This window comes from Sesamum indicum, linkage group LG4 (genome assembly GCF_026168435.1).
Source record: "Sesamum indicum cultivar Baizhima isolate 11 linkage group LG4, ASM2616843v1, whole genome shotgun sequence".
Classification (NCBI taxonomy): domain Eukaryota; kingdom Viridiplantae; phylum Streptophyta; class Magnoliopsida; order Lamiales; family Pedaliaceae; genus Sesamum; species Sesamum indicum.
Genome location: NC_142660.1, coordinates 11,089,158 through 11,115,142, shown reverse-complemented (window position 1 = coordinate 11,115,142; position 25,985 = coordinate 11,089,158). Strand labels below are relative to the sequence as shown.

The following is a 25,985-nucleotide window of genomic DNA, read 5'->3' as shown; positions in this document are numbered from 1 at the left end:
CACAAGTAAATTGCATTAATAGACTGGATATTTTATATAATTTATCACTTGATAAAATTCTGTTCTTGGAGTTGATAAAACGCTTCCATCCAATATCTTTCCTTTCCTTTGTTGATGACTTCCAACTTAATTTTTCTAATCTCCACTATTCTATATCCAATATACGGAAAAGAACAAAAAAATTGTTAGGATATATAAGAAAACAAGAATAATCATAAAGCTTACAATATCAAATAAGTTTAGAATATATATATATATGTATGTATGTATACCATACTTCTTATTCAATAGATTCCCTCTCCACCAAAAAAAAAAAAGAAAAAGAAAAAGAAAAACTAGTTTCAATCTTCAGACCATTAAACAGACATCCATGTCATAATTCACAACATACATCACTGTAAACTCAACAAACATGTTGCACCAAGGCAGGTAATTTTTCGACTGTAGTTCCACTACCAAACCAATATCAAGCACAAATGTGCGCCCACATACATCAATCTCCAAATGAAACAGAACAAAAAAAGACCAAAGTGGTTCCCTGGTAGGGTTGATGATCATTTAATTAGAATCACAAGTAAATATATCAACACTGGCCTGACATAAAAAAATGTCAAGCTAATCTACTCAAAAGGAGATGAGATCATCTTTGGTTGGCTGCTGTTTCTTTGCATCTTGCCCCGATTCTGACGTTCCACCACCTTTCTTACCAAAGATCATCTCATCCAGGTCGTCCATCATTTCATCATTGTTCCCCCCATGGCTTCTACTCCTACCACCTGATGGTTTTCTGATCAGAGATTCTTCTTTCCCAGCTCGAGGTGAATCATCAGGCTCCACAGCAACAGGTATCAGAGCCGGCTCTGGCTGCTGTGGCACCACCGTAGGTTTTCTCATGTCTTCATATTTTGATATAACTTTTTGTATCTCATCATTCACATTCAGTGCTTCAAAGAGCAGGGCCTCATTATCTCCAGCTGTTTCAATGATCCTCTGAACAGTGTATTGGGACTCTCGACATTGTTGAAAAAGCGTGATGGTCAGGTCATCCTGAATCAATTTCAGACAACGAAATACGTAGCTAATAGGTTAACCTTTGATCAGACTAATCATCAACAGACATCTTGGAAGAAAAAATTCGAAATGTCATCACTAGCAAAATTCAATAACAGTGAAAACAATGTCGACTTAAGCCCCCAAAACAGTTTCCAGATGATGCAACATGACAGCACATTAGAATGCAAATACATGGGGGAAGTAATGCCCTGCAAGGATGGTTAATAATTGCATGAGGATCCAGAGAGATGGTCATCAATTTATCAAATATTCAAAATGTTAATTTAGTAGAAGACAAAAACCAATGACCAGGCAACCACCATGCAAAATGTGCTACAATGATGATAATAACAAATATTAACAAGAAGAAATAAAATGAATCAGGAGACTATTGAAATGGCAAACTTGACATCAAATAAACCAGTGAAGGTACCTGGAGAGCATCTTGCTGTGGGGAAGACGATAAAACAGTGCTCAGTAGTTCAACACTGTTTCTTGCTACATCAAATGCTTCCTTTGTTTGTTCAGCTGAAAAGCTTTGCACAGGTATATCGTAATGGAGTTGTTGTCCATGCGTGTCATTCGATTCTGGAGCTGCTACAGATCTTGCAGGGGTAAATATTGGAGCTAGACTCTCATTGTCACGACCAGGGAACCGTACTCCTCTTGATTTCAAACTCTGAAATGAAAGGAAGAAATGTCTAAACATAACCAAACAGAATGACAAGATGAACCAGTAGCTGCTTCATGCATATTATACTCACGTCTTATAGAAGAATGAGTAAATTGACATACTGCATTCAAAGTTAGAAACAGTGTGAAGAAAACCAAATGCAGCATAATCATCCAATCACAACCAAACAAATCAAATGAGATAGTCAAAGTATTCCATCATATCTTTGCATTTCGGTCCCAAATCTAGAGAAATATTTCTCCAATTAATGACATGTTTATCAAATTAACTGATAACTAATTTTTGAAATAGCAGCATGCATAGATTTAGGAAAAGAATTAATCACTAAACTCTCCAGGAAAATAGTTCAAAGGTTTCTAAAGACATGGACGGACCAAAAGATAAATTCAGAATCCAGCAACATAGTCCTGAAAGACTTTGAGTTATGATATTATTCTATCATTCATTCTGTGGTTACAATAAAGTGCCAAACACAGAAATAATGGAGAACAGCCAGGGAACAGAAGAAATTGGGACAACACAAGTGCAGCAGTACCTTATATGTCTCTTCATAAACAGGCAGGTATCGCAGCTCATTTGAGGACTCTCCCCATGATTCAATCAACATCAGAGCCTTATTCCGATTATTGACCACAGTCTGCGGGTCATCTATCAGCTTCACCATCTCATCCAGTACTCTCTCTGCTGCGACTTCTGAGAATGCCTTGTCGCAATTCTTCACAACAGTTTCAAGCAACACTAGAGCCAAGTACTGAATCCGAGGGCTTTTCAGCACGATTCGTTTTTTTACTGCCCTAATCAATTCGATACTGTTGATTCTGTCATGGTTGATCATGTCGCAAAGTTGGAGATTTGTGGCCCAATCAGGCTCGTCGAGAGTTTCAGCTGTGGCTTCCTCAACAAGCTTGTCAGCCTGATTTGGGCCTTGGAAAAATTCCTTCATTTTGAAACTCATTGAGCTCATACCAGCGGTAATCTTTTGCCCTACCTCAGAACCTCCAATCTTCAAGCGCTCGCCAAAAGCGCTGACTTTATCCATCAAATTGTCACTCATATTTCCAACAACTGGTGCACAAAACCCTGAAACAAATATGATATTCTTAAAACCCTAAGATATGAAAAAAGCGGACTTTATCCATCAAAGCCGGCACATATTTTCGACAAAAGCTTGAAAAACCGTGAAAATAGTGGTCAGATTCTTGAAACCCCAGTGAGTAATATCATAAGAAAAGCCTAGAAAAAATCCCTCAACTCCTTCAATCAATGATTAGGAACATCCTCCAGCGAAACTTAAAAGATTGAATATTAAAAAAAGTCAAAAAACATGCAAGAAATTTTGCAGAAGAGATAATCCACCTAAATAATAATAGTAGTAGAAATTAAACAACAAAGAATAGTATGTATTACCGATCAAAGTGAAGAGAGAAAGAGGAATGAAGGTGTGGAAGTGAAGGGGGGAAGTCAAAAACTGTTGGAGAAGAAGAGAAATAGAGTTAATGCGTGTTGATGGGGACACCCCCACCCCCACCCCCACCCCACTCTAACAACAGCGGAATCTTCCAAGAGCCCAACGCACTATTTCCTTTTTCTATATTTTTCCATCTCTAATAAAAACATAATAAGTTAAATGTGTTTGTTCAACTTTTGTAATATCAATAACTATAATAAATATTTATTTATTAGATAAAAATGAATATTAATTATAATTTTATATGGTGGAATGATAATGTAATTGATAATTAATATTTTCAGGTATATTTATAATAAAATTTTAGATTTTTCCATTGACTTCATATAAGTAAGTATTGAATAGACTCATTAACTTCAATTATTATTATTATTACTTTCTCCCACTCCTCTTTCTCCTCCTCGTAGCCTAAACCTTGTGCTCGCGCTCCCCTTTCCAATCATCACTCGCCAATCGCCTTTCGCCTTTCTCCTTTCTCCTTTCGCCATCCTCCTCTTCCTCAACTCTCCGATCCACTACCCTGCTGCTATTGCTAATGCACTTTCTTTTTCCTCACCTTATCGCAGGTAACTCTCTCTCCTCTCACTCTGCTGTCACTAAATTGTACTACAATCCTTGCTATTTTCTCTCAATAATCGCCTCTTCTATTATGAATTCGTCTGATAAATGGTTGATTTCAACTTTCAATGCAGTGCAGAGGGGTGCTTTGGGGTTTGATATGATTGACATGACTTGGCTTACCGCTCTCTTAATTGGCGCCGGTTGTTTTGCTCTTGGCTGCCTAATTGGGGCCCGCCATTCCTCCCCTTTCCGTCTATCCACACCTACTGACCACGACGCCAGCAAGAAGAAGAATCGGGGTAAACAACCTCTTGAGGTTGACAAACTAGCTGATATTATTCACGATTTTAAAATGGTATTATTTATTTCTGCTCCCTTTTATTTATGTATGTATGTGTCATTGTTGAGAGATAAAGCAACACAAGGTTTAAGTTTATCATTTTGTGTGCAATTCAGCTCCGTTGTGTGTGATGATTGCTTGCAGGTTTTGGTTGTGAGAAATGACCTAAAAATGGGGAAAGGGAAGATTGCTGCCCAATGCAGGTAACTCTCAATTTTATCATTCCATAAACACGAGGCGTCATTTGTGTGTGCGCTCTCTGCTACTGTTTGGCTGCATTTGTTTTTTCCCATGTTTACAGTAATTGATGTGATTGTTTGGTGGCTATTGAGTACCTGATGATAATTGTTTTTTATCATTGTTTTAAAATATCGTGATTCTTCTTTTGGTAATTTTTGCTTTGAAAGAGTAATGATGTACAGTTGGCTTGTAGGTTTACATTTTCTATATAAACTTTTTCATTTTAGACTTATAGTCAAATTACTTTTGTTGGTGGTAGCCATGCAACTTTGGGGCTGTACAAGAAAATCCTAAATCGTGCACCAAAATCATTAGGCAGGTACTTATGTAGAGTTATTGCAAATGAATCTCAAGTTAGTTACACCAATCTGAATATTTATATGTTTAATATGAGAAGCAATAAGTTTATCTTCATGCAGGTGGGAGATGTGCGGGCAGGTTAAGGTGGTTGTGAAAGTTGAAAGTGAAGATGATATGCTTGTTTTACAGGTCAGACTGACCTCTCAGAAAAGTTTCCTCGTCTAAGCATCAACCATCTGTTTTTTTTAGCCTTACACAGCATTGGCTAACATAGAGAAGCACTGCTAAATCTCACTGCTGCAGTAGAAAAATCTTCTCTCTATGTAAAATGTCTGGCTATTATTTTCTAACTGCTGCTAGGATGTATTCTTTCTTTTCAGTGCGAACGACAATATTGGTCATCTGCTTAGAGCTCATCATAAGTTGGATCTCATCTCAAGTAAAAAGAAATAAAAATCAAAGTAATTCCCATATACATATGGAGATCATCACCAACTTTCATACTTGAATTCTCCACAGAAACCTTCTTGAAGAGTCAAATTAACATTATTTTGGAAGTTTATCTGCATACCTCAAGTTAATTTTCTCCGGTATCTGCTTAAATATTCAACATCCAGTAACTTGATGCACTGAATATCTTTTGTACTCTGTTCCAAGATAGAAGTCTATCACCAGTATAATATTCTTTAGCATTCCAGTCTAAGAATTGCTTATTACTCATACAGGAAAGGGCAAATTCACTAAATTTACCAACACATATTACAATTGATGCTGGTCGAACACAGATTGCTCCAAGTGAGTGCCATACTTCTATTCCTATTCTCATTACTTGTTTTTATGTTGATTTACCTGCTGATAATTTTTGTCAGTTTCATGAATCCGTTGAATGATTCCAGGATCTTTGTTTCATCGAGTTATGATCTAAATAAAAGAAAGAAACTTTAACTCAAAGGGCAAAAAACATGACTTCCTTTGCCACCATGTTCACTCGGTTCTAGCTACACTGTATTACTCTTTTTTGTACTGTTTACCAATTGCTAAAATTTATAAATGATCTTGGATATGGGAACAAGGGGATATTTTTTTTTTTTGACGTGGGAACAAGCGGGTTAATTCACTAGATTTCTAATTACATAGCTGAACTACTACAGCATGGATAGGTCCACTTTTGACTTCTTGCATAAAAAGGCAAGGCAGGGAGAATAGAAGTAGATCTGGTCGTAACATTGATATCTGCCAATTTGTACTGCATCAATAGTTGGATGCATCATCTTCATGTTTAAAGTTGAAGGTGCTTAGCAATCCAACCACCAGAGTTGCATCAGAGTTTCGTATATATAAACTTGAAAATTTTCAGGAATAATGATTAGCTTGATTATGAATGGAATTTGCACCGTAAGAACTTATGCTGGAGTTACTGAATCATGCTTACATGGATTTTGGTGATCTCTGTGTTGTAAGGATAAAAATGTGGCTCTTTACGTTTCGGGTGAAGAGAAAAAGCCATAATGTTCATGTGAAAATTTCAGAAATAACACACTTGGAACTTTTTACAGCTCTGTATTACTTGCTTTCCATATTTGGAATTTGTCCTTCGTTATGGAATATATACAGAGGAAACTGTCTTCATATTCATGATTATCTTCATTGGCTAACGACTCAATTCCATCATTAACTTTCTCCAGATTCAAGGACAGTGATGGCAATCCTAGGTAAGTTTCTAAAACGTGTACCCTATATATATTATTAGACTTCTATATATGATTAGCTTCTGTTCTGAAGCTGCATAAACAATTTTGAGGCTTACACAAACTTCATGAGAAATGCATCTGCTGCCTTACGAACTAAAGCAAACCCAAGCACCAGCATGCAAGTCGTGTAAATCCACTTCATCTAATTTGTCTGTCATGCTATAAATTTTCTTTCATATTTGTGCAGGACCAGCCGACCTAGTTGATGATGTAACTGGTGGCTTGAAGCTTTTATAGTTGCATTATCATTGGCCTCAAGACAAGTAAAAGAAGTTTAAGGTTCCCTGGCTATATTCCAATGGTTGAAAAGGGAAAATGGGGATACTGAGTCCCCAACATTGTGTTGCAGCTGATGATGGAGACAAATTTAACACGCGATCACTTTCTTGTTAGGGATCTTTATTATTCTTCAGGATGTCGGGAAACTGAACTATATAAATTATGATCTGCCATGTTCTTCCCCCTTTCTCCAAGGGCTTGACACCTCACTTCATCATAACGTCAAAGATTGTCTCAGGATGTTGTTTTGTGATCCACATTCATATGATGTTCTTGACGGCAGAGTCCCATATGAATTTTGCATTAATTGCAATGACTTCGTTCTATAATTGTACGTTTTCAAGGAATCTACTCGGCTATGATTTCAAATATTGTTTGCGCATGCAAAATGAATCAATTGCTATTATTATTGTTAAACCAAGTGTACTAACTTATTCCTGACCAGACCCGTTCGGAATCAGTACTGGATCTGGATCCAAATGAAACCCAGTTAACCGGCCTACTTACCACCATACCCCTGACGAGTTGGGTTTGTGTCTGGTAACTTTTTCCTGGTTTTGTGACAATAGCCTTTGAACATTTCTCTAAATTAGAGGTGTTTTAGAGCAATTGGAGGGATATCAGTCAATTCATCTCGTAGCGAACGCCGTCCAACTGCAGAGCATCAAAAAAATGAGATGAGAGCCAGAATATGAGCTAAAAGATACACATTGAGAAAGAAATTCCGACCTGCCGGATTCGAACCAGCGACCTAAGGATTATCTGCAAACCTACTACAGTCCTCCGCTCTACCAACTGAGCTAAGGTCGGTCAACGCTCTATTCTGTAGAGCTTAATACCATGTAGCAAAAACTCAGTGCCTATTAAAATGTTGGAAATTGGCGCGACCGGTTCATCTAATATTGCACGAGCAAAATCCTTACCCGTTGCCTGATTAAAAAAAAAAGAAAATAGCCAAGGACTCCGTTAACTAACACTTTGCCCCAAACACAACCAAATTGCACATCGTTCACTCCTACTCTGCAAAACCACACCCCATTGATTACTCTATCCATCTAGTTCTTTAGCTTAGATCATAGAAATGAGAGTTTTTCTGGGTATTAAGATTACAAGTAAAGACACCACGCAAGGTATAGATAACATGCTATTACCAAAATGGAAGACCACAGTGATGAACAGATACGTCTTGTTCAGCCAATTACCAAACATATAAATAGCAATTAGTTTCTAGTAAAAGGATTCAGCTTCGTAGACACACAAAAAAGCAGGCAGCCCAAAATTTAGAGAATCAAGCCCTTTGGAGAAGGGGGCCTGTCATCACTTGCAGCAGCTTTCGGGGGCCTGTTATCACTTGTAGCAGCTTTTGGGGAGTCAGTGCTGTCGAGTTGAGCATAACCTTCAGATACATTTCTTCCATGTTCTTCTTCAGCCACTTTCTCCATCGTTTTCTGCCCAACTTCTTCAGCAGCTTTAGTTACCCTACTGAAAGCACCAGTAACCCATGAAGCGCCAGTCAGAATATATCTGTTCTTCATGATAGCAGATCCAGCAGTATTCACAGTCTGCTCCGCAACAGCAAAAGCTGACTTTGTCTTTTCAGAAACCTGAAACTTCTGGTCCACTTCCTTAACTTTATCATTCATAATGGTTGCTCCTATAGTAATTTTCTCGCTCAAACCAATCTTTTGGTCCAATGATGCTACTTTGGCTGTAGCCGTGGATATCACCTGGTGCTTTTCGTCAAAAGCCTTTGCTTTATTAACAGCATCCTTCCCCAAGATAAAACCCTTGGCTAACATGCTGCTTACAACGTCTTCTGCTTTTTGGACAGCAGATGCAGCACCAAACCCTGCATCATTTTTTTCTGATGCCTGAAAAAACAAACACCATTTCAGAAAAAAAATCGATAACAGAAAGGCTTGAGAAAGATATCCTAAATTTTCATACAGCAAATGATGCTGATGCTGCAGCTGGCATCACATAATCTGGTTCCAGGGCAATGGTAACTGACTGGTCAACTATTGTAGCTCCCTGAAAAACCCAAAAAGTTAAATCTTTAGCAGACGAAATTACAAATGGTTTCAGATTTATAAATTGCTTTACAGCATCGTAGTTCTTTTCCTTTTATCCAACTTTCTATAGGTTGAACATAGTAGCAAAACGTTACAAAAATAAATGACAAATCAGTAAGAGCAAAAAAATAACGATAGAGGAAAGAAACGAGGATAAACTAAGCCAGAAGAGTAGAAGCTTAACTAAATTAGCAAACTAATTAACTCATGGCAAAAACTGACTTCCCAGCAGTAATTCCACAGAGTTTCTGAATTATTGATCACTACCTACCAAGGTCAGAAATATAAGAATGATCTCATTTTTCAGCTATTTAAACAATATTTTCCAAAAGGAACCTAACTATAATCTAGCAATAGCGCAATCACACTTGTAGAATTCAGGGATTGAGAAGGATACCGAAAGAAGAACTGCAGTCTCTGCACCCTGCGAATCCTTGAAAGTGACAAATGCACTTTGACATCGTTCATTGTCACTAGAAAAATAAAGATGATAATGCCAATGAAGCATGCCATGTAAAAGTTTTACAATCACATGGATCTAGAATGTATGATTTGAAAGGTTTGTGATCGCACCTCTTCATTTCAACATATTCAATTACCCCAGAGAAGGAAAAGAACTCCTGGATGTCTTGTTCAGTCGCACCTAATGACACATTGCTTACTTTCACACTTCTGATCTGCCATGACAAACTCATAAAGTTTCAAGTTAAGTTTATGCTTGATAAATGATATCTCTCTGTGATAGATTCAGGAGGAAGACTAAATTCAGATTTTAAGCCAGCTTTTTGTTCCGAACATTATTCAGAGGCCATTTCGTGGATGCACAAGTGCTAGAAGGTAGTTCATAAAAGAGAAGAAGAAAGAAGGTAGCAATCGCTTCTTAAACAAATAGTGTCTCTACAATGGTATCATGGCTGGAAGCACTCCCTCCATACAGGATAAACTTATAAATTTTTGGAACGATTAAGTAACTTGCTGTCAACAATTACTGGAATGGCAAGAAGTCTGGATCTTGAGTCACCCGCTTCATAAAGTTAACACAGCAACGCCCCTTGCTAATGAAATCACCTTTACCAACTCTTGATTGAGTCGACAGATAGTGTCATTATTATTTTATTTAAAAAAAAAAAGCGAAATAAAGAAATAGGACATGGATGCGTCCTGGCAATATAAAAAGGTTGTTAAGTGAAGTGGAGTTTTTGAGAAAAGGTGCAGCATATACAACTTATTACCAAGGAATTAAACACATAATATTGGGCATCAACAGGGAATAAAATCACAAATCTAATCAGTAAATCAATGTTGCACAAATTATTGTCGCTAATATCAGCATTTTCCATGAATTTATTCGAAAAAGAAGAAGAGGAGATGCAGGGAAAAGAGGTAGGTACTAACCGACATCTGATCGCCGTCTATTTGATTTGGGGAGAAAGATGAAGATGAAATCGAGTGGAGTTTGGGTTGAGCGTGGTGGAAGAGAGAGAGAGAGAGAGAGAGAGAGGTGTGTGGGAATGAAAAGGCAGTCTGGTTCTGATTCTGTGAATGATGGGATTGGCATGGGAGTTGCGACTTCTGCTTTCTCTTAGAGCGAATTGTATTGAATTGAACTGCAGAGGAGACGACGCTTTTACCATCTCACACGTCACGTGATATTTTTGGCATTATAATATATTTAAACTATACTATACACAAAATATTCCTCGTATTTTCTTAATCAATGTATCGTTATGTCTTTATTTATTATATTTATTTTTTATTAAGCATTCTAATTTACCGTAAAATGCATAAATTTTAATAATTCAAGTTTGAAAAATAAGAAAGCTGGACTTTGAAAAATAAGCAACCTTACTAATCACCATTAAATTTAGTATTTTTATAATTAAAAAAAATCTAAATTTTAAGAATTAATCATTAAGATTTAGGTCAAAAGACCTCTTTTAAATATATACTATACAAAAAAATTATTTTTTTTTTCATAAATGACGATTATGACACCACAACACCAATTTTTTTGTTATACCAATTATACTTCTAAGTTAATTTTCTTTTTCTTTAAAAAAAAATAATATATTTTCTTATTTATAATATAATTTCACACATAAAATATATGCACGTTGTGCTGCGTATATATAACACTAAAAGGTGTTATTTGTGTATAAGCAATTAGGAAAGTGAGGTCTGTGGCGGCAGTGCACCATACAATATAACCACTGCATGGCCGCTCCCACTCCAACCATTCCACTCGCTTCTAATTTCTCAACTCTCAATAATAACCACCGTTACTTTGCAAACCACCCCACTGTTCAACTCATCGACCGCTGCTCAAATGCCCACCACCTCAAGCAAATTCACGCTCAGATGCTCCGTGCAGGCTTATTTTTTGATCCATTCTCCGCCAGTAAACTCATTCACTCCTCTCTCTTTACTGATTTCTCCAGCCTCCACTACGCCCACAAAGTCTTCGACCAAATTCCCCACCCAAATCTTTACTCCTGGAACCTTCTTATTCGTGCATATGCCTCCAGCCTGCAACCCATTCACTGCATTTCTATGTTTATACGTTTACTTCATGAGGGCCGGGAGAAGCCCAATAAATTTACTTACCCTTCTGTGATTAAAGCCTCCGCCAAGCTTGCTGATTTACAGCTTGGAAAGGGGGTTCATGGAATCGTTATTAAGGAGGGTTTGAGCTCTGATTTGTTTGTCGGTAATTGTTTGATTAATCTCTATGCAGAATGTAGGTGTTTTGACATGTCTGCTCGGGTTCTCTCCAGTATGCCTGAAAGGGATGTTGTTTCGTGGAACTCGATCATTAATGGCTTTGCTCAGAATGATTGTGTTGATGAGGCGCTCGAATTTTTTCGCAGAATGGAGAGGGAAGGTGTAGACCCGAATGATGTTACAATGGTGGGTGTTTTGTCTGCTTGTGGGAAAAAGTTGGACTTAACGTTCGGGAGGTGGCTGCACTCTTATATAGAAAAGAATGGCATCAGATTGAGTCTGATTTTGGGTAATGCAGTTCTTGATATGTACACCAAGTGCGGGAGCATGAATGATGCCAGGAAATTTTTTGATAGCATGGTGGAGAAGGATATCATTTCATGGACTACTATGCTTGCTGGGTATGCGAGGCTGGGAGATTTTACTGCAGCTAGAGATCTTTTTGACTCGCTGCCCAGCAAGGATATTGCCACATGGAATGCTCTTATCTCAGCCTACGAGCAAAGTGGTAATCCTAAGGAGGCAATAGCTACTTTTAATGAGTTGCAGCTTAGTAAGGATGCTAAGCCGGACGAGGTCACACTTGTTAGTACCTTGTCAGCCTGTTCTCAGTTGGGGGCAATGGGATTGGGGGGGTGGATCCATGTGTACATTAAGAAGGAAGGTGTGAGGTTAAATTGTCACCTTGTTACTGCATTGATTGACATGTACTCCAAGTGTGGGGATCTACAGAAGGCGCTTGAGGTATTTGATTCAGTTGATCAGAGGGATGTGTTTGTATGGAGCGCAATGATTGCTGGTCTGGGCATGCATGGGCGTGGCAAGGATGCAGTAGAATTATTCTCGAAAATGATGGAAGCTAAGGTGAAGCCTACTTCTGTTACTTTTACCAATTTATTATCAGCCTGCAGTCACTCAGGACTAGTCAAGGAGGCTAGAGAGTTTTTCCATCAAATGGAGAAAGTGTATAAGATTGTGCCTGGAGTGGAGCACTATGCATGTATGGTCGATGTTCTTGGCCGAGCAGGGCTGTTGCAGGATGCTTTGGAGTTGATCAAGAATATGCCAACGACTCTTGGTGCCTCTGTTTGGGGGGCTCTGCTTGGGGCCTGCAGGCTTCATAAAAATGTTGAACTAGCTCAATATGCCTGCAACAACTTACTTGAGATTGAACCCCAAAATCATGGAGCATATGTTCTATTGTCCAATATCTATGCCTCTCGGGGGAAATGGGAGATGGTTTCAGAGTTGAGGAAGCTTATGAAAGATGCTGGATTGAAGAAAGAACCAGGTGGTAGCTTGGTTGAGGTCAATGGTAGTGTACATGAGTTTGTAGTTGGTGATAGCACGCATTCTCGTTCAAAGGAAATATACTTTAAGTTGGAGGAGATTGCAGTCATACTAAAATCTGTGGGTTATGTTCCAAATAAGTCACAGCTGTTGCAACTAGTGGAAGAAGAAGATATGCAGGAAAAGGCTTTACATCTTCACAGTGAGAGGTTAGCTCTTGCCTTTGGACTTATTACCCTTGGTCCATCCCAACCAATTCGAATTGTGAAGAATCTTCGTGTTTGTGAAGACTGTCACTCTGTTTTTAAGCTTGTGTCTAAGCTTTATGATAGGGAGATAGTATTGAGAGACCGGCATCGGTTTCACCATTTCAAAGGAGGCTGTTGCTCTTGTATGGACTATTGGTGAGTGTTAAACGCCAAATGCACTTTCTTGATCTAATAGTAGCTACAGCTGCATAAGCCTATGATCCGAGCCTCAAAGGACTGATGCCGACACTATCCGAGTGTAGACATCTTTCAAGAGATAAAAATAGAAGATCTACAGATTGACAAGAGTTCATATTGTTTGACAAGATGCTCAAGCCCTCGAAGATGGATCGGAAACAATCTTTGTACATTTTGTTTTGGACTATGTCACTGCTATAATAGTAACAGGATAAAGATTCAAGTAAAGGCTTGATCAACCTGAATGTATATGCTTGAAGCTTGAAAACCTCCTCATAATCACGAACTGAAGCAAAGGTGAAAACAGCACTTGGCCTTTCACATCTCCTGAAAATTATCCCCGTGGTAGATGGATGCAATCACTGTGCAACAAACTTAACTCTGAATAATTAGTAAGGCTAAGTATTAATTTAAGATTTTACCGAATTGAGATTCGCTAACTTATTCATATTGCAGGTTACTGGCCCTGGCCTACGGTTATGCAGAAGGCGTGTTGGCTTAATTGCAACCTTTTTCAATGCTTCCACGATCCACAAAGATCAGATCATCTAATGGCATATAGTTTTACAATTCATATTCACTGACTGATCCAGCTGGGAGGTGGTTAAGTAGATGTGTTTTTCAAATCCTTTTTCAAGTATCCATAAATAGAAACCTGAGTACATTTGTACATGAGACGACATGTCAATTACTAATACTTTTAGACAAACGTTTCTGACCGAAAAAACTGGGAATCCTTTTATCATATGTTGGCTGAATATCAGAAATCGTTTCCCGAGTGGTAATAATTGGAACAAAAGTTGTGAATTGTTTAGGAGTGTATATAGAAAGGGGTGTTATATATATTTTGTTGTGCTTAATTAATTGAAGGCTTTGAAACCTATCTTTAGAAGTCAGAGGAGCAGGATTAATGGTGATTTGGCTATGAATAATTAATGCCTAACTATAGCTTGTAGCAAACTTCAGGCCTATACGATGCGGAATTCTCTCTCACTTGTCAGGCTAATGTTGCAAAAAGCCACATTGTTTAATTTCTCCAAGGCTGCAACTGAGGGTGAGGTTGCTCCATTGTTGCAGGGTATTGTGGGTTGTATATCCAGAGGATCAATTGCCAATAAAGTATCTTGGAGTCCCACTAGCTCGTGTCCTCTACATTGACTGCAACAAATTGTAAATCTCTAATAGACAAGATTGAACACAAACTGGGGACATAGGGATCCAACACCAAGCATTTTTCATTTGCAGGCGGATTCGTTCCAGCCTAATCTCCTATCATACCTATTGGTCATCACTATTTAGTATTTATAGTGTGATTAGGGTGATGGAGCAGAGGGTTATATAGAGCATTCTTATGGGTTGGGTCGAAGAATAGATAGAGTTTGTTCTCCAGTTACATCAGGTGGCCTAGGCCAACAAATTAAACTAGCTAACAAGGCTCTCATCTGCAAACATTTATGGGAGGTGCTTCGTGATTAGGGCACTTCAATATAATCTGGGTATGGTGGATCCATCAGTACAGGCTACATAGGAATTCTATTGCTTCATGGAGCTTGAGGAAAATGATTAAATTGAGGACTTATCTCCATGATCTAGTGGAGTATCAGGTTGCTATAGGATTAGACATATGGTTGTGGACTCTTTAGGGATACTTGTATACAGATTTCCTGACGGTCCTTTAAGGCGTAGGCTTCAATTCACAAGCAAAACTCTCTGCCGTCATACATATATAATGGGGAATGGAGTTGGCTAGATACAACAACAGATGAGAAGAAATTACGCAACAGCTCCTAGTATTCAGGGCCAAAGAACTTAATTCGATAGAAAGACTCCCCTAAAGGCTAGTACACCTCAACTTAAGCTCAAAAACTGTTCCAGCCTAAACTGCTAGCAGTAGATTGGCATTCACTACTGCTTGGGCCATTGAAGATGCCAAGGACTGTGTTTATCCGACCAACATCTTGGAGAGTTTTGTATTCTGAGTGTTGATCAAGAGGTAGAAACCTAGCACGCTTGTTCTTTCAATGTTTGTATGCTACTCAATGCATTGGACACCTGCAGCAGGAGGTTGGACGGCAATGGCCATTTGGCTAGTGGCAACAAGGCATCCAATGGGCAGCTTGACGATGGCGAGGGAAACACATATTCAATGCTGCCTATAGAGTTGTGCTTGCATCACTTATTATTTATGGCAGGAGCAAAACCGGAAGGAGATTCCAGCGCTCCGCAGATTCTTGTTAGAATAGTAATTGAGCAAGTTAGACAGAAACAATTACTATTACACACACAAACACACACACACACACACACACACAAGTCATTTATGTATTTCGCGGCATATCAAGGTATTGGTAGCTCTTTCATATGCACCTCTTTGTTGTATGTATATCCTAATTTTTTCTACATAATAAATTAAAGAAACCAATAAAATATGTAAAAATACACACAGACACACACCCAAACACACCCACACACACACATATATATATATATATATATTATAGAAAGAAGGGTAGAGTAGAGGCGATGCCACGTGTGCTCTATCTATCTATCTAACTTTGCCTTCCCGACCCAACTCAAATGGAATGCACAACCACTTTATTTATTTACAGCACTGTTGCTGAACAAGACACACCAGCCAGCCAGCAATTGAATCATGGTTGTGTTAACAGCTGATTATTCTTCCACCTCCACCCCCCTTTGCTTCTTCCGATTCAGATTCAGACAAACACAATTCAATTTCAATTCTGGTCGTCGCCAATTCTGTAAAGCCACTCTCATCACTAATTCTGATTCTTTCGAGGTCGGGAGGCTCATCGGCAGCTATGGCTTCATGAATGTTACCAGGTCATCTTCTTCTTCTTCCTTTTTTTCTTTTGTCTTTTCCCTTAATATTTCTTGAGGTGTGCTCCTTTCATTTTGGCTTTAGTTGATTGATATTTGATTGTAATTATGCAGTTACTCAGGGTTGCAATCGCCCATGGACTTGGAATATTTGAGGCGGAGTCAAGATGTTGGAGAAGGAAGTGTTAAGATCAGGTGCCACTGCCTTGCTTATTTTCCAAAATTCTTCATCATTGGACAATATCCATGCATTACACTAAACTGAGTGAATTAGTTCTCGGTTTGCTGTCTTTATGCTTTTCTGCTTATATTATATATGTCGCAGCTGCTTTGCAGACTTTATGAAGGAAGAATAGCTCAGGGGCCGCTTAGAGGTACCCCTATCATTTTTAAGGTGATACTTAATTACCTTCATCAACATATTCCTTACTAAAATCAACTTTTCCCTGAATTCTACCATCTTTTTCATTCTAATACTTCACTGTTCTTGTTTCCGTCTCCTCTGACCTATTACTTGATCCAACAATCTCATCAAGGTTTACCGTGGCCAACAAGTTGGTGGGCTGGAAGCTGATCTGATGGCTTCGAATGAGCTCAGTGCCCACGCTTCCCTTCAGGTACACTCTCAACTTCTTGGTTTCCAAATCTTTTTCACTCACACTCACTTTGCTTTAATTTAGGAATCTTGCTTATACAAAATGCACATTTTTCTCATCAGAACAATTCAAAAGCCATGGCCTGCCAGAATATTCAGATACTTCTTGGAGGATTTGAGACAAAAACTGGTGAGCAGGTATGCGTCATGGAGACTCAATCATGGGTAAAAATTGCTTTCCTCAGTTACATTTATCTAAAAGATTCTTCCATAACCTGTTGTTGGCAGTGGCTTGCTTTCCGGAATGATGGAAAGTACACTGCTGCTGACTATGCAAAAGTCTCAAGTGAAAAGATATCAAGAGACAGTGATGTTGGAGGACTGAAACTTTGGAATATTTTTGAAAAAGATGAAACTATAAAGAGGAGGAGATACTTTGTTACTAAACTGCTTCAGGGTGCTATCAGAGGCCTCGTGTACATGCATGACCACGACAGATTGCATCAAAGTCTTGGACCTGCTTCAGTTGTTCTCAAGTATGCCTGTTCAGTCTCAGTTTAACAAAATAAGTTTCTTCTTCCTGAATCTCTCTCTGCACCTGTTGGAACATTATGAACACTTGTTTCTTTTGCAAATTTCAGTACAATGGTGGAGAAAGATGCTGCTTATCTGGTCCCAAGGCTTCGAGATCTCGCCTTCTCAGTTGATGTAAGGTGTGTCTAACAATATGTTTTATCTTTGGCTTGTGCGTATACAAGTAACATGAGCATCGACAAAGTGCCTATGTTTAGAGCAATCAACTTTGTTGACAAGGACTTGTTATGTGGTTGCCCTCTTCGGTATGGGATTTGTTGGGGTTATGGAGATCAAAGAAATAAATGTCATGTTGTGGCCCAAAGGGCCTCCTAGAGTGATGTAGTCTTACATATTGCATGGGGATCCGATGGTGACTTTTCTGGGCTCAAGTCATGTAACTCAGCTGATGGAAAATTTAATGACGTTTTAGGTATTCTGAGCTAGAGGGAGATTCGAGTAGACTGTCAGAAGGACTCTGGAGAAGGGCATCTGCTGCAGGTGCTTTCACTCCCCTGGAGAAACGAGCATTTGGGATAGCAGATGACATGTATAAAGTATCAATCCAGTTTTGTTGTTCAATTACATGTAAACAAATAAATTATGTTGGCCGGTGATAAATTAATAATTTTATTTGCGTGTTTGGGTGATTACAGATATGAAGCTGGTCTTCTAATTGCATATATGGCTTTTGTTCCATTTTGTGAAGCAGGAGTGATGGACAGTCTGTCGCTGCGAGTGAGTGAAATGAAATGAAATCTGCATCTTGATTTTATGTAACATAATGTGGGAAAGTGGGAGGATTCTAATGAAATGTTGGGTGTGGTTGAATGGTGCAGAGGCTTGTGGAGAACACATTCCAACTTGATGTGGAGGCCATGAGAGAGTGAGTTAGTGAGGTGTTGTGTTGTGTTATTGGAACAGGGAGAAGACATGCGAATTAATAAACCTGTGTTGATGACAGATACTGTATAGCTGATGAGCGTTTGGGTGAAGCTGTAAAATTCCTGGATGTTGGTAAAGGGGCTGGATGGGAGTTGGTTCAGGTAGAAATGAATTGGTGGTTTTGATGTTTGTGAAAAGCAGGGTTGTCAATATTATTGATTGGATTGGTTTGCAGGCAATGATAAAGCATGATTATCGGGAGAGGCCGATCGCAGAGGCAGTACTCAACCATAGATTTATGGGAGGAGCTTTCCTTTAGGCTTTAGCACAAGACTCATACTCACCCTTTTTGTTCTTGTAGTAGTAATCAATCAAGAATGCAAAGGTTTTGTTGTGTTGAGTGAGTCCGAGTTTTGTAATATAACAAAGAATGAATTGGGGTCTCCTTGTAGGGCTTGTGGTGTATGTATGTCTCATTGTCTTGGAAAGGAATTACACTATATTACTTATGGAGCAAAGCACCTTAAACTTTGACAAATGAGTAGTGATGTGGATATGTTGTTTTGTTTCTTTATTAATAATAATTGTTGGAGAGCGTTATTAATAATTTACTTAAAACAAGATGGAAAAGTGTTGATAGTGATTTGGGTGTGTTGAGGTTGAGTTGATGATATGTGGGTCAACACTCAACACAACACAACGCAACAGACTAGATACCATTACTACTTATATATTAGAAGAAACTAAAGTCGCTATGACCAGCAAAACATCTCCAGCGACTCTTTCCATAAACGCAACTGTCTCTATAATCATTCATTATTATTATTATTAGATTAGACAATTCAAGAAGAAGAAGAAGAAGAAGGAGAGAGGGAGAGAGGCAGAGAGGGATAATAGATTAGAGTTCCCCACTTCCAATTCCCAATTCTCAATTCCCAATTCCAAATTCCCAATTCCCCCCGAATGAATTAGATTAGATTCGATTAGATCATGTGATAAGTGATATCAAGCTTCCTTTCTCTTCTGCACTCTTTCTTCCATCTATGCCACTCACGACGACGTTAACAGGTATGTACCACCTTAACTTTCATTTCCCCATTCCTTTTCCAATTTTTCATTTCTTTTCCCTAACCTTTGGCAATCAATCAAGGATCCCCATTCTTCTTCTTCTTTCTGTCATATCTCCAGTAAAATTTTAAGCTTAAGCTCTACTGCCCCGCCCCACTTCCATACCTGTTTTCTCTTTTTATCTTGCAGTAGAATTAGATGCAATATTCGTGAATTCCATATTTCCCAGCTTCATCATAATTTTGTGGATACACCTGACTTTCAGTGTAAAGATCTTGATTTCCTTCAATTCGGATTTCTTCCAAACACCCTTTGGGACTTTAAAACTTGTACTAGTTTTTGTAAGCTGCTTCTATGTTATAGCTTTATAATCTCTTTTTTCAGAAAGGCATCGCTTGGAAGCAATTTTTGTCTGTTATAAATATATTCACACACTCATGTTATAGTCTTGCCACTTATTTCTTTCTTTCATTCTTTTTTGGGGTTACAAAGGATGAAGGTTGGCAGTAATATTCTGTCTCTGACTCTTCTATTTGATAAAAGTACAATTATATGGAGGATGTGCGTATATTATTTTAGTTTTACGAATGTCCTGTGGATTTTGCAGGCATAATTGGCTTTCATTATTAAATTGTTACAAGGGATTTTCACCTTATTCTGGTCGCCCCCAATTGCTATCCTGAGTTTTTCCGGTAATGTTCATGTTATGGTTGGTTTTGTCCAATTCAGATAGCAACATCTTGTAGGGATTGCCGTTATCCTACGTTGTGTACCTGTATGCTTGGGCATCTATATATAGCTTGATAAGGAACTCCCATCTCAACCATCTTCTACAGCTCATCCAACTCAATATTTAATGCTGAATTCTATTTTCTGAGAAAAGTGGCCTATAACCATTAACGAAATAGTTTTATCTAGTTAACGTATGGTCCTAGAGATAAAAGAAACTAGATTCACTACTAGCTCCACATTCAATTCGATCTCTGAAATTTCACAGCTGTTCCACTTGATGATTATGTTAAACAGTCATTAATATTGAATACTTTCTGTAAAAGCTTCCTATGAAGTCGGAACATATAGCATGAAAAACCAAATTCTGCAGCAATCGGTTTGTTTTACTCCAGTTTCTAACTCTCTTCTTGCAGATCGTAGGATAATATAATTTATGAGAGACTTAAACTAATTAGACCGACTTCTCTGTTCTTTTCTGCCAATGCTTATAATTCTTAGTAAGATCTAATGAAGACTAAAATTCTTTAGTAGGATTTCCAAGGCTGCATGGCTGCTGTGGCTAATGTTGTGTGAATGGAAGACACTATTGGCTTGCATAACTTCCAAGTGTATCAGATACGTTTTGGGGATTGACTCTATTTTCTTCAATGGTAAATCTCAAAGTTCCCTGCCGCCCAATTATAGCTTACAGGCCCATAAGACCATCTGATTTGGTGGTGCTTGAGAAGCTTCACAGCGAGCTGTTTCCCATAAGGTCAGAATCTCCTCTTGTCTCTCATCGAACGGTTTAGATGGTTGTTTGATTTTGCTAAGAACCATTCAGTGATCCTTCAGGTATGAATCTGAGTTCTTCCACAATGTGGTCAATGGCCATGATATTGTGTCCTGGGGAGCTGTTGATCGAAGTCGGCCTAATACACAGAGTGACGAACTTATTGGATTTATTACTGCAAGAATTGTTTCAGCAAAAGAAAGTGAGGTGAGCCTTGACGGACTTGGTGGTAATTAGCTGTTACATGTGGACCTACCAATGACATGAATGCCTTGTCTTTCTTTCACAGAGCCGTTGCTGCTTATGGGAATTTATTTCCTTTTGAAGAATTCACTTCCAATTGAACTAAATTTCTTACAATTTATTGTCCTTACAAGGTCTTTTTTTCCCCAATTAAACTGCTCTTTTCTTGCAGATAGAAGATCTTCTCAGCTTTGACTCATCAAAAACAGATCAAACGTTAGTCTACATCTTAACACTGGGAGTTGTAGAATCCCACAGAAATCTGGGGATAGGCAAGTTATTTGTTTTCATGGCGTACTACTTTATGGAAAATATAAGTTCAGTGGAACAGTTCTTGTGCTGAATATTCTCTGATCTTGGATTTTCAGCTAGTGCGTTAATCCATGAGGTTATAAAGTATGCCTCAAATCTTTCAACCTGCCGTGCTGTTTATCTACATGTGATCTCATACAATAATTCCGCCATGCTTTTGTACAAGAAAATGTCCTTCCAGTGCGTACGGAGGCTGTACAATTTCTATTTTATCAATGGGCAGCATTACGACTCATACTTGTTCGTCTACTATGTGAATGGTGGTCGATCTCCTTGCTCACCCCTGTAAGTGAAACAGTCCATATGCAACATTCTAACATTACTTTGCAACAGTTTCATGAAGAATCCAGTGCTCCTAAGTTCATGTTCCTGATTTTTGTCTAATTTCTGAAAACACAATAAAGATAACTAATAAATATTGTTAGCACGGGCAGTCATACTGGCTTGCTAGTGGATTCTGAATTTTGGTGAGAAATATTTCTCAGAATAGTGATGCTGCCTCTGGCAGTAATTTTGTAGCAGCAGATACTACTAATAGTTTGTATTACTGGTGGTAGACGAAGGTACATGGACTGTATCTCATAGCAAATTTCAATTTTCAGGCTTTTGGTTTCTGACAAAAGGACACATCTTTCTTGTCTAGTGAAGAGAGACACGGACTGAAGATTTTCAGATGTAAATGCTGAAAACTGTTAAAAAAGTTGTTCTTAAGGAAAAGGAAATTTTTGGACCATTGTTTGAGACACAATTTTTTTGCCCTGATTGTGTTTGTGGGTGTAGGTTCATACTTGGTAGATGTTATGTTCATTACATGAATGCGTTATTTCTGGTCAGTATTTGTGGAAGTTTTCTGATCAATCGTGAGATTGTTTTGTGGTTTTTGTTTGATCTGCATGGTGCAGATAATCTTTTACACGAATTTATTATCTCTGTTATTTTTTAGCTAGCGGATGCACAATGTCTTCTCCTTAAACTTGTGAGGATATACTATTGCTAAATCTTGTATTCCTACATGGGATATGTACAGCAAAGGTTCTCTCTTGTAGTTCTAAATTCTAATTTGCACAACAAACCGTTAAATATTAATACTAATAAAGTCTTCCTTGCATTTTTGTAGAGAACTTGTAGCATTATTTGTTACTTTTGCAAAGAGTGGATTTAAATCTGTGGCTGCAAAGCTGTGGAAAAATGAAGAAAGGAAGATTTCCAAATGGCCCAAATGTAAAGAATCGGGTTGCCTTCTACCTACAGTGCAGAACAAAAGAATGAGTACGGGTGAGGTCTCTAGGTGTACGTTTGTCTGAGAACAGTGAAAGATAAGGAGAGCGTGCATCTATACTCTCTATACTAACCTTTACCAGTTTAACTTAGCGTGCCTTACAGAAATAATGTAATATCATTGACAGTATCGGCTATATTGGTGGTTGTTGGCATGGACACAGTTTGTTTGTTGTATACAATGAGAGAGTTTTATACTTGTTAAATACTGAAAGCAAAGAAGATATATGTTTCTTATGCCATATATATGGGTCCGACCGGACCAACTTATTTGAGACTTTTGTACAGTCTCTAATGCATGATCTATAACCCACAGAGATTGTAAATTTCTCGTAGCCAGTTAAATGCATTTTTAACTGGTGGCTGCCAAATTATCGCTGATCTTAACTCTAGATTCTTTCCTTAAGGAACTGATTTCTTTTATCACGTGGAGAGTTATAATTTTTGGTGACTTAGCTTAATATTAACCAGCTAACCTTTCATGAGATAAATTGTTATCCTCTTGTAAACATAAAATCAATTAATTCTAAGGATGGAGACATAACGCCGAGGCCCCTCCAGATGGATATGTATACTAATAAGTAGCTTATGATACCAAATAAGATAATGGTATATCCCAAGTGAAGTGTACATAGAGAAAACATTCAAGAAGATCCCGACAACTTGTTTGGATTTTGTTATCCATAACTGAATTTCCCTTGGCATGCATGATAAATTCTACCTGTGAATCTTTTGGGTTTGGGTTTGCGTTTGGCGGCAGAAATAGCTTCCTAATTGATCAGGTATGTAGTACATTGGAGTGTCATAAAGAAGAAAAACATATCAGAGGTTGTCTATATCAGCACCCCCTCAAAGCAATGACCTCTTCAAACACTTCTACAAATATATGGATGTCCTAACACAAAGGCAAACTGGTATTGGAAAAACTCCGAGTGGGATATTGATAAGCTGAAACAGGACACTCCCCAGCACGTCATGGAAGTGATCCTTCAAATTCCGTTCACTCCAGACCAGCTTGACCACATGCACTGGAAGTTGCCCTAGAATAGCCTCTTTACCACGAAAGCAGCTTGGGATTATATGAGGGATCAAAAACCAGCACTGAACATCTTCAGAAACATCTGGTCCCCCAGGATTAGACCAACAATTTCAATCTTTATGTGGAGGTTACTCAACAACTGGGTTCCTGTGGAAAATAGGCTCAAACAAAAAGGGATCCCCATTGTATCTAGATGTTGGTGCTGCTTCTCTGAAGAAGAAACTGTCACTCACTTGTTCCTCAATAATAAGATAGTTTCTAAAGTTTGGCAGTATTTTGCAAACCTATTCCAGCTCATCCTTCCTAGAACAGACAATATGATCTTATTCCTTCAGGCCTGAAAGCAGAGAAACCAACCTCAGGACTATGTCAGAAACATTATCCCTTCTGGTCCTTTGGCATACTTAGGTCCTTCAAAATGAAGTTAAACATGAGGGAGTAATACTCATTATTTATAGTTCTCTGGATAATATTAGGAAGTTAGTACTCCCCGTTGTAAATTTGGCTCACTTTATTTAATAAAGAAAGATGGGGACCCCGAAAAACTCCCCCACCCCTGGGTGGTTTTACTAAAAAAAAAAGCTACTGCCTTCCTAACACTTCCTAGTGGCTTGCACAAGTGGATGGACGGGCGCTACCTTCTCAAAAGCCAAACATAAGATTATTTTAGTTCAATTCCTTGCCCAACCCACCCTCTCCATTCTTAACAATTCCAATTTCTCTTACATTGCCAGAAAACCTGGACAAACTAGCACCCCCATTAGAATGCTAAGGAAAGCAATTCCTCCTAAATATCTTGGAATAAGAACCACTTCTACGGTTTACCACCATAATTATACTTAAAATGGCAACAACTGAGATGAATAATTTAACAAGGAACAGCTTGAAATATTGAAGTTAGTAAGTATTACAAACCCAAAGTCTCGAATTGAAAAAAAGGCAACCAAATTATGAATTGGAGCGGGGTTACAAAGCATCAACAGCCGACAACTTTAGCAATTTACCCTTATGCGGGCATGAAAACATGTTGCTTTTATTGCGGTCTTGAATTCAAAAACAGTAAAAGGACCAAGTTCTGCAGAATGTGAAGACATACAATCAGCTTCTGGTGAGGGGATTGTCTGAACATGTGTTAATCACATGAGTCACCTTCTATCTTGAAAACTTGAGGCAGATTTGGGCACGCCATCAACCAAGATGAACCCAATGGAAATTGTCAGTGTTATTATCCCATACTGTCTGGTCATAAGGTTTAACCAAGAGTGCCAGAACGGTTCAGCTACACTACTGACTCACAGTTATTAGAAACCTCACTCTGATTCTGTTGCACTATGTCAAGGAAAAAATCAGTCAAAATTGTCTCATAATCCGGCATCTTTGCATAACCTGGAAAGTAATTAATATCAATCACAAGAAATCTGCCTCCCACCTTACTATCCCTTATCATATCAAAGTTAAACAGGTTCAAGTTCAACGCCTGCCTCAATTGAGTAGCTACTTCATTCACAAAACTGGAGGGGGGCAACTCAGCCTCCTCCATTAGCTTGGCAACACTTTGATCAGTCTGTTCCTGAGCAGTGAGATTAGATATCTGGGAAAACGGCAACAAATTCTCGGAGACACCCAATTTGTCCTCAGAAATGTCGGGCAATGACTTCCTCTTGACACACTGAATGTGGCGACCGGCCACGTAAACTTTGAAAATGACGCCTCCATGGTTGACAAACTCCTGCAACACAAAGGGGGGGTTTAAGCTCAAGGCTCGCAGACCCTCCTCATTAAAAACCAAGGACATTTGATGAGAGGCGGCGGTTCCATCGGCGAGGAGAGGCTTAGCAATGAGTGGAAATTGGATGTGTTTAGAAGCGAGGGTGTGGAGTAAGGATTGAGGAGTGTCGAGGAAAAGCTGGTTGGGAATAGAAAGTGAGAGTTGGGTAGAAGTGAGATTGAGGTGGTTGACAACTTGGAGCATTGTAATACGATTGTGGAGGCGGTGGATGTCGTGGGGATGATCGATAACAGGGATGTGGGGATGGTGGGAGAGGAAGAGGAGCAATTGATGGATCCAATCAGGGTGGGAGAGTTTGTGAATGAGACAATCGAAGGGGGGTTGATCAAGTAAGGGTTTGGAGAGGTGGAGGGGAAAGAGGTGAATACCACGTTGGTGGGTGAGGTGGAGGAGGGAGGGCTGAATGAAGCTCTCAACTTTCTTGGGTGAGAGAGCGTAAGCGATGCGGTATGGGGGGCGGCTGCTGCTGCTGCCGGCTTGGCCTTTTTGGTCAGAGTCAGACATCGGAGAGAAGAAGAAGAAGAAGAAGGAGAAATGGAATATGAGAAAGAAAGAAAAAAGGGAATGTCTTGTGATTATTACAAAAGCAGTAGGGAGTAGGGAGTAGCCTCTCCTCTCCTCTATTCCTTATTCTCTGTCATCT

The 25,985-nt window shown here is 38.8% G+C and overlaps 7 protein-coding genes and 1 non-coding gene across 16 annotated transcripts; 4 read left to right on the top strand and 4 right to left on the bottom strand.

Moving 5' to 3' along the window:
- Window positions 1-336: 336 nt before the first annotated feature.
- On the bottom strand, window positions 337-3,308 carry LOC105160212 (Target of Myb protein 1). Its single transcript, XM_011077487.3, has 4 exons — window positions 3,155-3,308; window positions 2,283-2,827; window positions 1,487-1,732; window positions 337-1,047 (listed from the first exon to the last, which is right to left on the bottom strand). Exons 2-4 carry the CDS (start codon window positions 2,799-2,801, stop codon window positions 625-627), a joined length of 1,188 nt encoding a protein of 395 aa, XP_011075789.1. The 5' UTR covers window positions 2,802-2,827; window positions 3,155-3,308; the 3' UTR covers window positions 337-624.
- Window positions 3,309-3,570: 262 nt separating this feature from the next.
- Window positions 3,571-7,015, top strand: LOC105160211 (Peptidyl-tRNA hydrolase II (PTH2) family protein). Of its 5 annotated transcripts, XM_011077485.3 has the most exons (8): window positions 3,574-3,781; window positions 3,908-4,131; window positions 4,261-4,319; window positions 4,616-4,675; window positions 4,776-4,845; window positions 5,382-5,451; window positions 6,342-6,368; window positions 6,595-7,015. In XM_011077485.3, exons 1-8 carry the CDS (start codon window positions 3,751-3,753, stop codon window positions 6,642-6,644), a joined length of 591 nt encoding a protein of 196 aa, XP_011075787.1. In that variant the 5' UTR covers window positions 3,574-3,750; the 3' UTR covers window positions 6,645-7,015. The 5 variants fall into 5 exon arrangements, with proteins under 5 accessions (XP_088735868.1, XP_088735869.1, XP_088735867.1 ...); XM_088879742.1 differs by having other exon boundaries at window positions 3,571-3,781; window positions 3,913-4,319; XM_088879741.1 differs by having other exon boundaries at window positions 3,572-3,781; window positions 3,908-4,319.
- Window positions 7,016-7,409: 394 nt separating this feature from the next.
- On the bottom strand, window positions 7,410-7,496 carry TRNAY-GUA (transfer RNA tyrosine (anticodon GUA)). Its single transcript is given in 2 exon segments — window positions 7,410-7,445; window positions 7,460-7,496. It is a non-coding gene; the product is annotated as a tRNA-Tyr (tRNA).
- A 321-nt stretch (window positions 7,497-7,817) lies between these two features.
- BPA1 (binding partner of acd11 1) lies at window positions 7,818-10,342 on the bottom strand. Of its 2 annotated transcripts, XM_011077484.3 has the most exons (5): window positions 10,154-10,342; window positions 9,332-9,435; window positions 9,156-9,231; window positions 8,634-8,717; window positions 7,818-8,557 (listed from the first exon to the last, which is right to left on the bottom strand). In XM_011077484.3, exons 1-5 carry the CDS (start codon window positions 10,157-10,159, stop codon window positions 7,967-7,969), a joined length of 861 nt encoding a protein of 286 aa, XP_011075786.1. In that variant the 5' UTR covers window positions 10,160-10,342; the 3' UTR covers window positions 7,818-7,966. The 2 variants fall into 2 exon arrangements, with proteins under 2 accessions (XP_011075786.1, XP_088735865.1); XM_088879739.1 differs by lacking the exon at window positions 10,154-10,342 and having other exon boundaries at window positions 9,332-9,468.
- A 568-nt stretch (window positions 10,343-10,910) lies between these two features.
- On the top strand, window positions 10,911-13,890 carry OTP81 (Tetratricopeptide repeat (TPR)-like superfamily protein). Of its 3 annotated transcripts, none has more exons than XM_088879737.1 (2): window positions 10,911-12,978; window positions 13,672-13,890. In XM_088879737.1, exons 1-2 carry the CDS (start codon window positions 10,973-10,975, stop codon window positions 13,715-13,717), a joined length of 2,052 nt encoding a protein of 683 aa, XP_088735863.1. In that variant the 5' UTR covers window positions 10,911-10,972; the 3' UTR covers window positions 13,718-13,890. The 3 variants fall into 3 exon arrangements, with proteins under 3 accessions (XP_088735863.1, XP_020548880.1, XP_011075783.1); XM_020693221.2 differs by having other exon boundaries at window positions 10,912-13,173; XM_011077481.3 differs by lacking the exon at window positions 13,672-13,890 and having other exon boundaries at window positions 10,912-13,629.
- Window positions 13,891-14,029: 139 nt separating this feature from the next.
- On the top strand, window positions 14,030-18,647 carry LOC105160208 (Protein kinase superfamily protein). Its single transcript, XM_011077479.3, has 12 exons — window positions 14,030-16,059; window positions 16,171-16,251; window positions 16,393-16,450; window positions 16,593-16,673; window positions 16,775-16,849; window positions 16,940-17,187; window positions 17,293-17,364; window positions 17,658-17,774; window positions 17,881-17,962; window positions 18,064-18,110; window positions 18,189-18,270; window positions 18,345-18,647. Exons 1-12 carry the CDS (start codon window positions 15,869-15,871, stop codon window positions 18,426-18,428), a joined length of 1,218 nt encoding a protein of 405 aa, XP_011075781.1. The 5' UTR covers window positions 14,030-15,868; the 3' UTR covers window positions 18,429-18,647.
- Window positions 18,648-18,851: 204 nt separating this feature from the next.
- Window positions 18,852-22,751, top strand: LOC105160206 (Acyl-CoA N-acyltransferases (NAT) superfamily protein). 2 transcript variants are annotated; one of them, XM_088879740.1, is made up of 7 exons: window positions 18,852-19,177; window positions 19,785-19,869; window positions 20,438-20,663; window positions 20,744-20,888; window positions 21,097-21,196; window positions 21,293-21,521; window positions 21,839-22,044. In XM_088879740.1, exons 3-7 carry the CDS (start codon window positions 20,557-20,559, stop codon window positions 21,897-21,899), a joined length of 642 nt encoding a protein of 213 aa, XP_088735866.1. In that variant the 5' UTR covers window positions 18,852-19,177; window positions 19,785-19,869; window positions 20,438-20,556; the 3' UTR covers window positions 21,900-22,044. The 2 variants fall into 2 exon arrangements, with proteins under 2 accessions (XP_088735866.1, XP_020548881.1); XM_020693222.2 differs by lacking the exon at window positions 21,839-22,044 and adding an exon at window positions 22,354-22,751 and having other exon boundaries at window positions 18,924-19,177.
- Window positions 22,752-24,413: 1,662 nt separating this feature from the next.
- ITPK1 (Inositol 1,3,4-trisphosphate 5/6-kinase family protein) lies at window positions 24,414-25,984 on the bottom strand. Its single transcript, XM_011077477.3, has 2 exons — window positions 24,983-25,984; window positions 24,414-24,882 (listed from the first exon to the last, which is right to left on the bottom strand). The coding sequence occupies exons 1-2, from the start codon at window positions 25,844-25,846 to the stop codon at window positions 24,838-24,840; spliced, it is 909 nt and encodes a 302-aa protein (XP_011075779.1). The 5' UTR covers window positions 25,847-25,984; the 3' UTR covers window positions 24,414-24,837.
- Between the last annotated feature and the right edge of the window lies 1 nt (window position 25,985).

What these genes read in the sequence shown, in the direction of transcription:
- LOC105160212 (XM_011077487.3), bottom strand. Translation starts at nt 2,801, where the DNA reads ATGAGTGACAATTTGATGGATAAAGTCAGCGCTTTTGGCGAGCGCTTG. An exon ending in TTTATGAAGAGACATATAAG is followed by an intron (nt 1,733 to 2,282) that starts GTACTGCTGCAC and finishes CTTTCATTTCAG; the next exon opens with AGTTTGAAATCAAGAGGAGT. An exon ending in CACAGCAAGATGCTCTCCAG is followed by an intron (nt 1,048 to 1,486) that starts GTACCTTCACTG and finishes AAATTGATTCAG; the next exon opens with GATGACCTGACCATCACGCT.
- OTP81 (XM_020693221.2), top strand. Translation starts at nt 10,973, where the DNA reads ATGGCCGCTCCCACTCCAACCATTCCACTCGCTTCTAATTTCTCAACT. An exon ending in TGCTCTTGTATGGACTATTG is followed by an intron (nt 13,174 to 13,671) that starts GTGAGTGTTAAA and finishes TTCATATTGCAG; the next exon opens with GTTACTGGCCCTGGCCTACG.
- LOC105160211 (XM_088879741.1), top strand. Translation starts at nt 3,751, where the DNA reads ATGCACTTTCTTTTTCCTCACCTTATCGCAG. An exon ending in TTTTCCTCACCTTATCGCAG is followed by an intron (nt 3,782 to 3,907) that starts GTAACTCTCTCT and finishes CTTTCAATGCAG; the next exon opens with TGCAGAGGGGTGCTTTGGGG. An exon ending in GCACCAAAATCATTAGGCAG is followed by an intron (nt 4,676 to 4,775) that starts GTACTTATGTAG and finishes ATCTTCATGCAG; the next exon opens with GTGGGAGATGTGCGGGCAGG.
- ITPK1 (XM_011077477.3), bottom strand. Translation starts at nt 25,846, where the DNA reads ATGTCTGACTCTGACCAAAAAGGCCAAGCCGGCAGCAGCAGCAGCCGC. An exon ending in ATATGATAAGGGATAGTAAG is followed by an intron (nt 24,883 to 24,982) that starts GTGGGAGGCAGA and finishes TCCTTGACATAG; the next exon opens with TGCAACAGAATCAGAGTGAG.
- LOC105160208 (XM_011077479.3), top strand. Translation starts at nt 15,869, where the DNA reads ATGGTTGTGTTAACAGCTGATTATTCTTCCACCTCCACCCCCCTTTGC. An exon ending in GAAGGAAGTGTTAAGATCAG is followed by an intron (nt 16,252 to 16,392) that starts GTGCCACTGCCT and finishes GCTGCTTTGCAG; the next exon opens with ACTTTATGAAGGAAGAATAG. An exon ending in CTGGATGGGAGTTGGTTCAG is followed by an intron (nt 18,271 to 18,344) that starts GTAGAAATGAAT and finishes ATTGGTTTGCAG; the next exon opens with GCAATGATAAAGCATGATTA.
- BPA1 (XM_088879739.1), bottom strand. Translation starts at nt 9,453, where the DNA reads ATGAGTTTGTCATGGCAGATCAGAAGTGTGAAAGTAAGCAATGTGTCA. An exon ending in AGACTGCAGTTCTTCTTTCG is followed by an intron (nt 8,718 to 9,155) that starts GTATCCTTCTCA and finishes TGGGTTTTTCAG; the next exon opens with GGAGCTACAATAGTTGACCA. An exon ending in CAGCATCAGCATCATTTGCT is followed by an intron (nt 8,558 to 8,633) that starts GTATGAAAATTT and finishes TTGTTTTTTCAG; the next exon opens with GCATCAGAAAAAAATGATGC.
- LOC105160206 (XM_020693222.2), top strand. Translation starts at nt 20,557, where the DNA reads ATGGTAAATCTCAAAGTTCCCTGCCGCCCAATTATAGCTTACAGGCCC. An exon ending in AGCGAGCTGTTTCCCATAAG is followed by an intron (nt 20,664 to 20,743) that starts GTCAGAATCTCC and finishes GTGATCCTTCAG; the next exon opens with GTATGAATCTGAGTTCTTCC. An exon ending in CGATCTCCTTGCTCACCCCT is followed by an intron (nt 21,522 to 22,353) that starts GTAAGTGAAACA and finishes GCATTTTTGTAG; the next exon opens with AGAACTTGTAGCATTATTTG.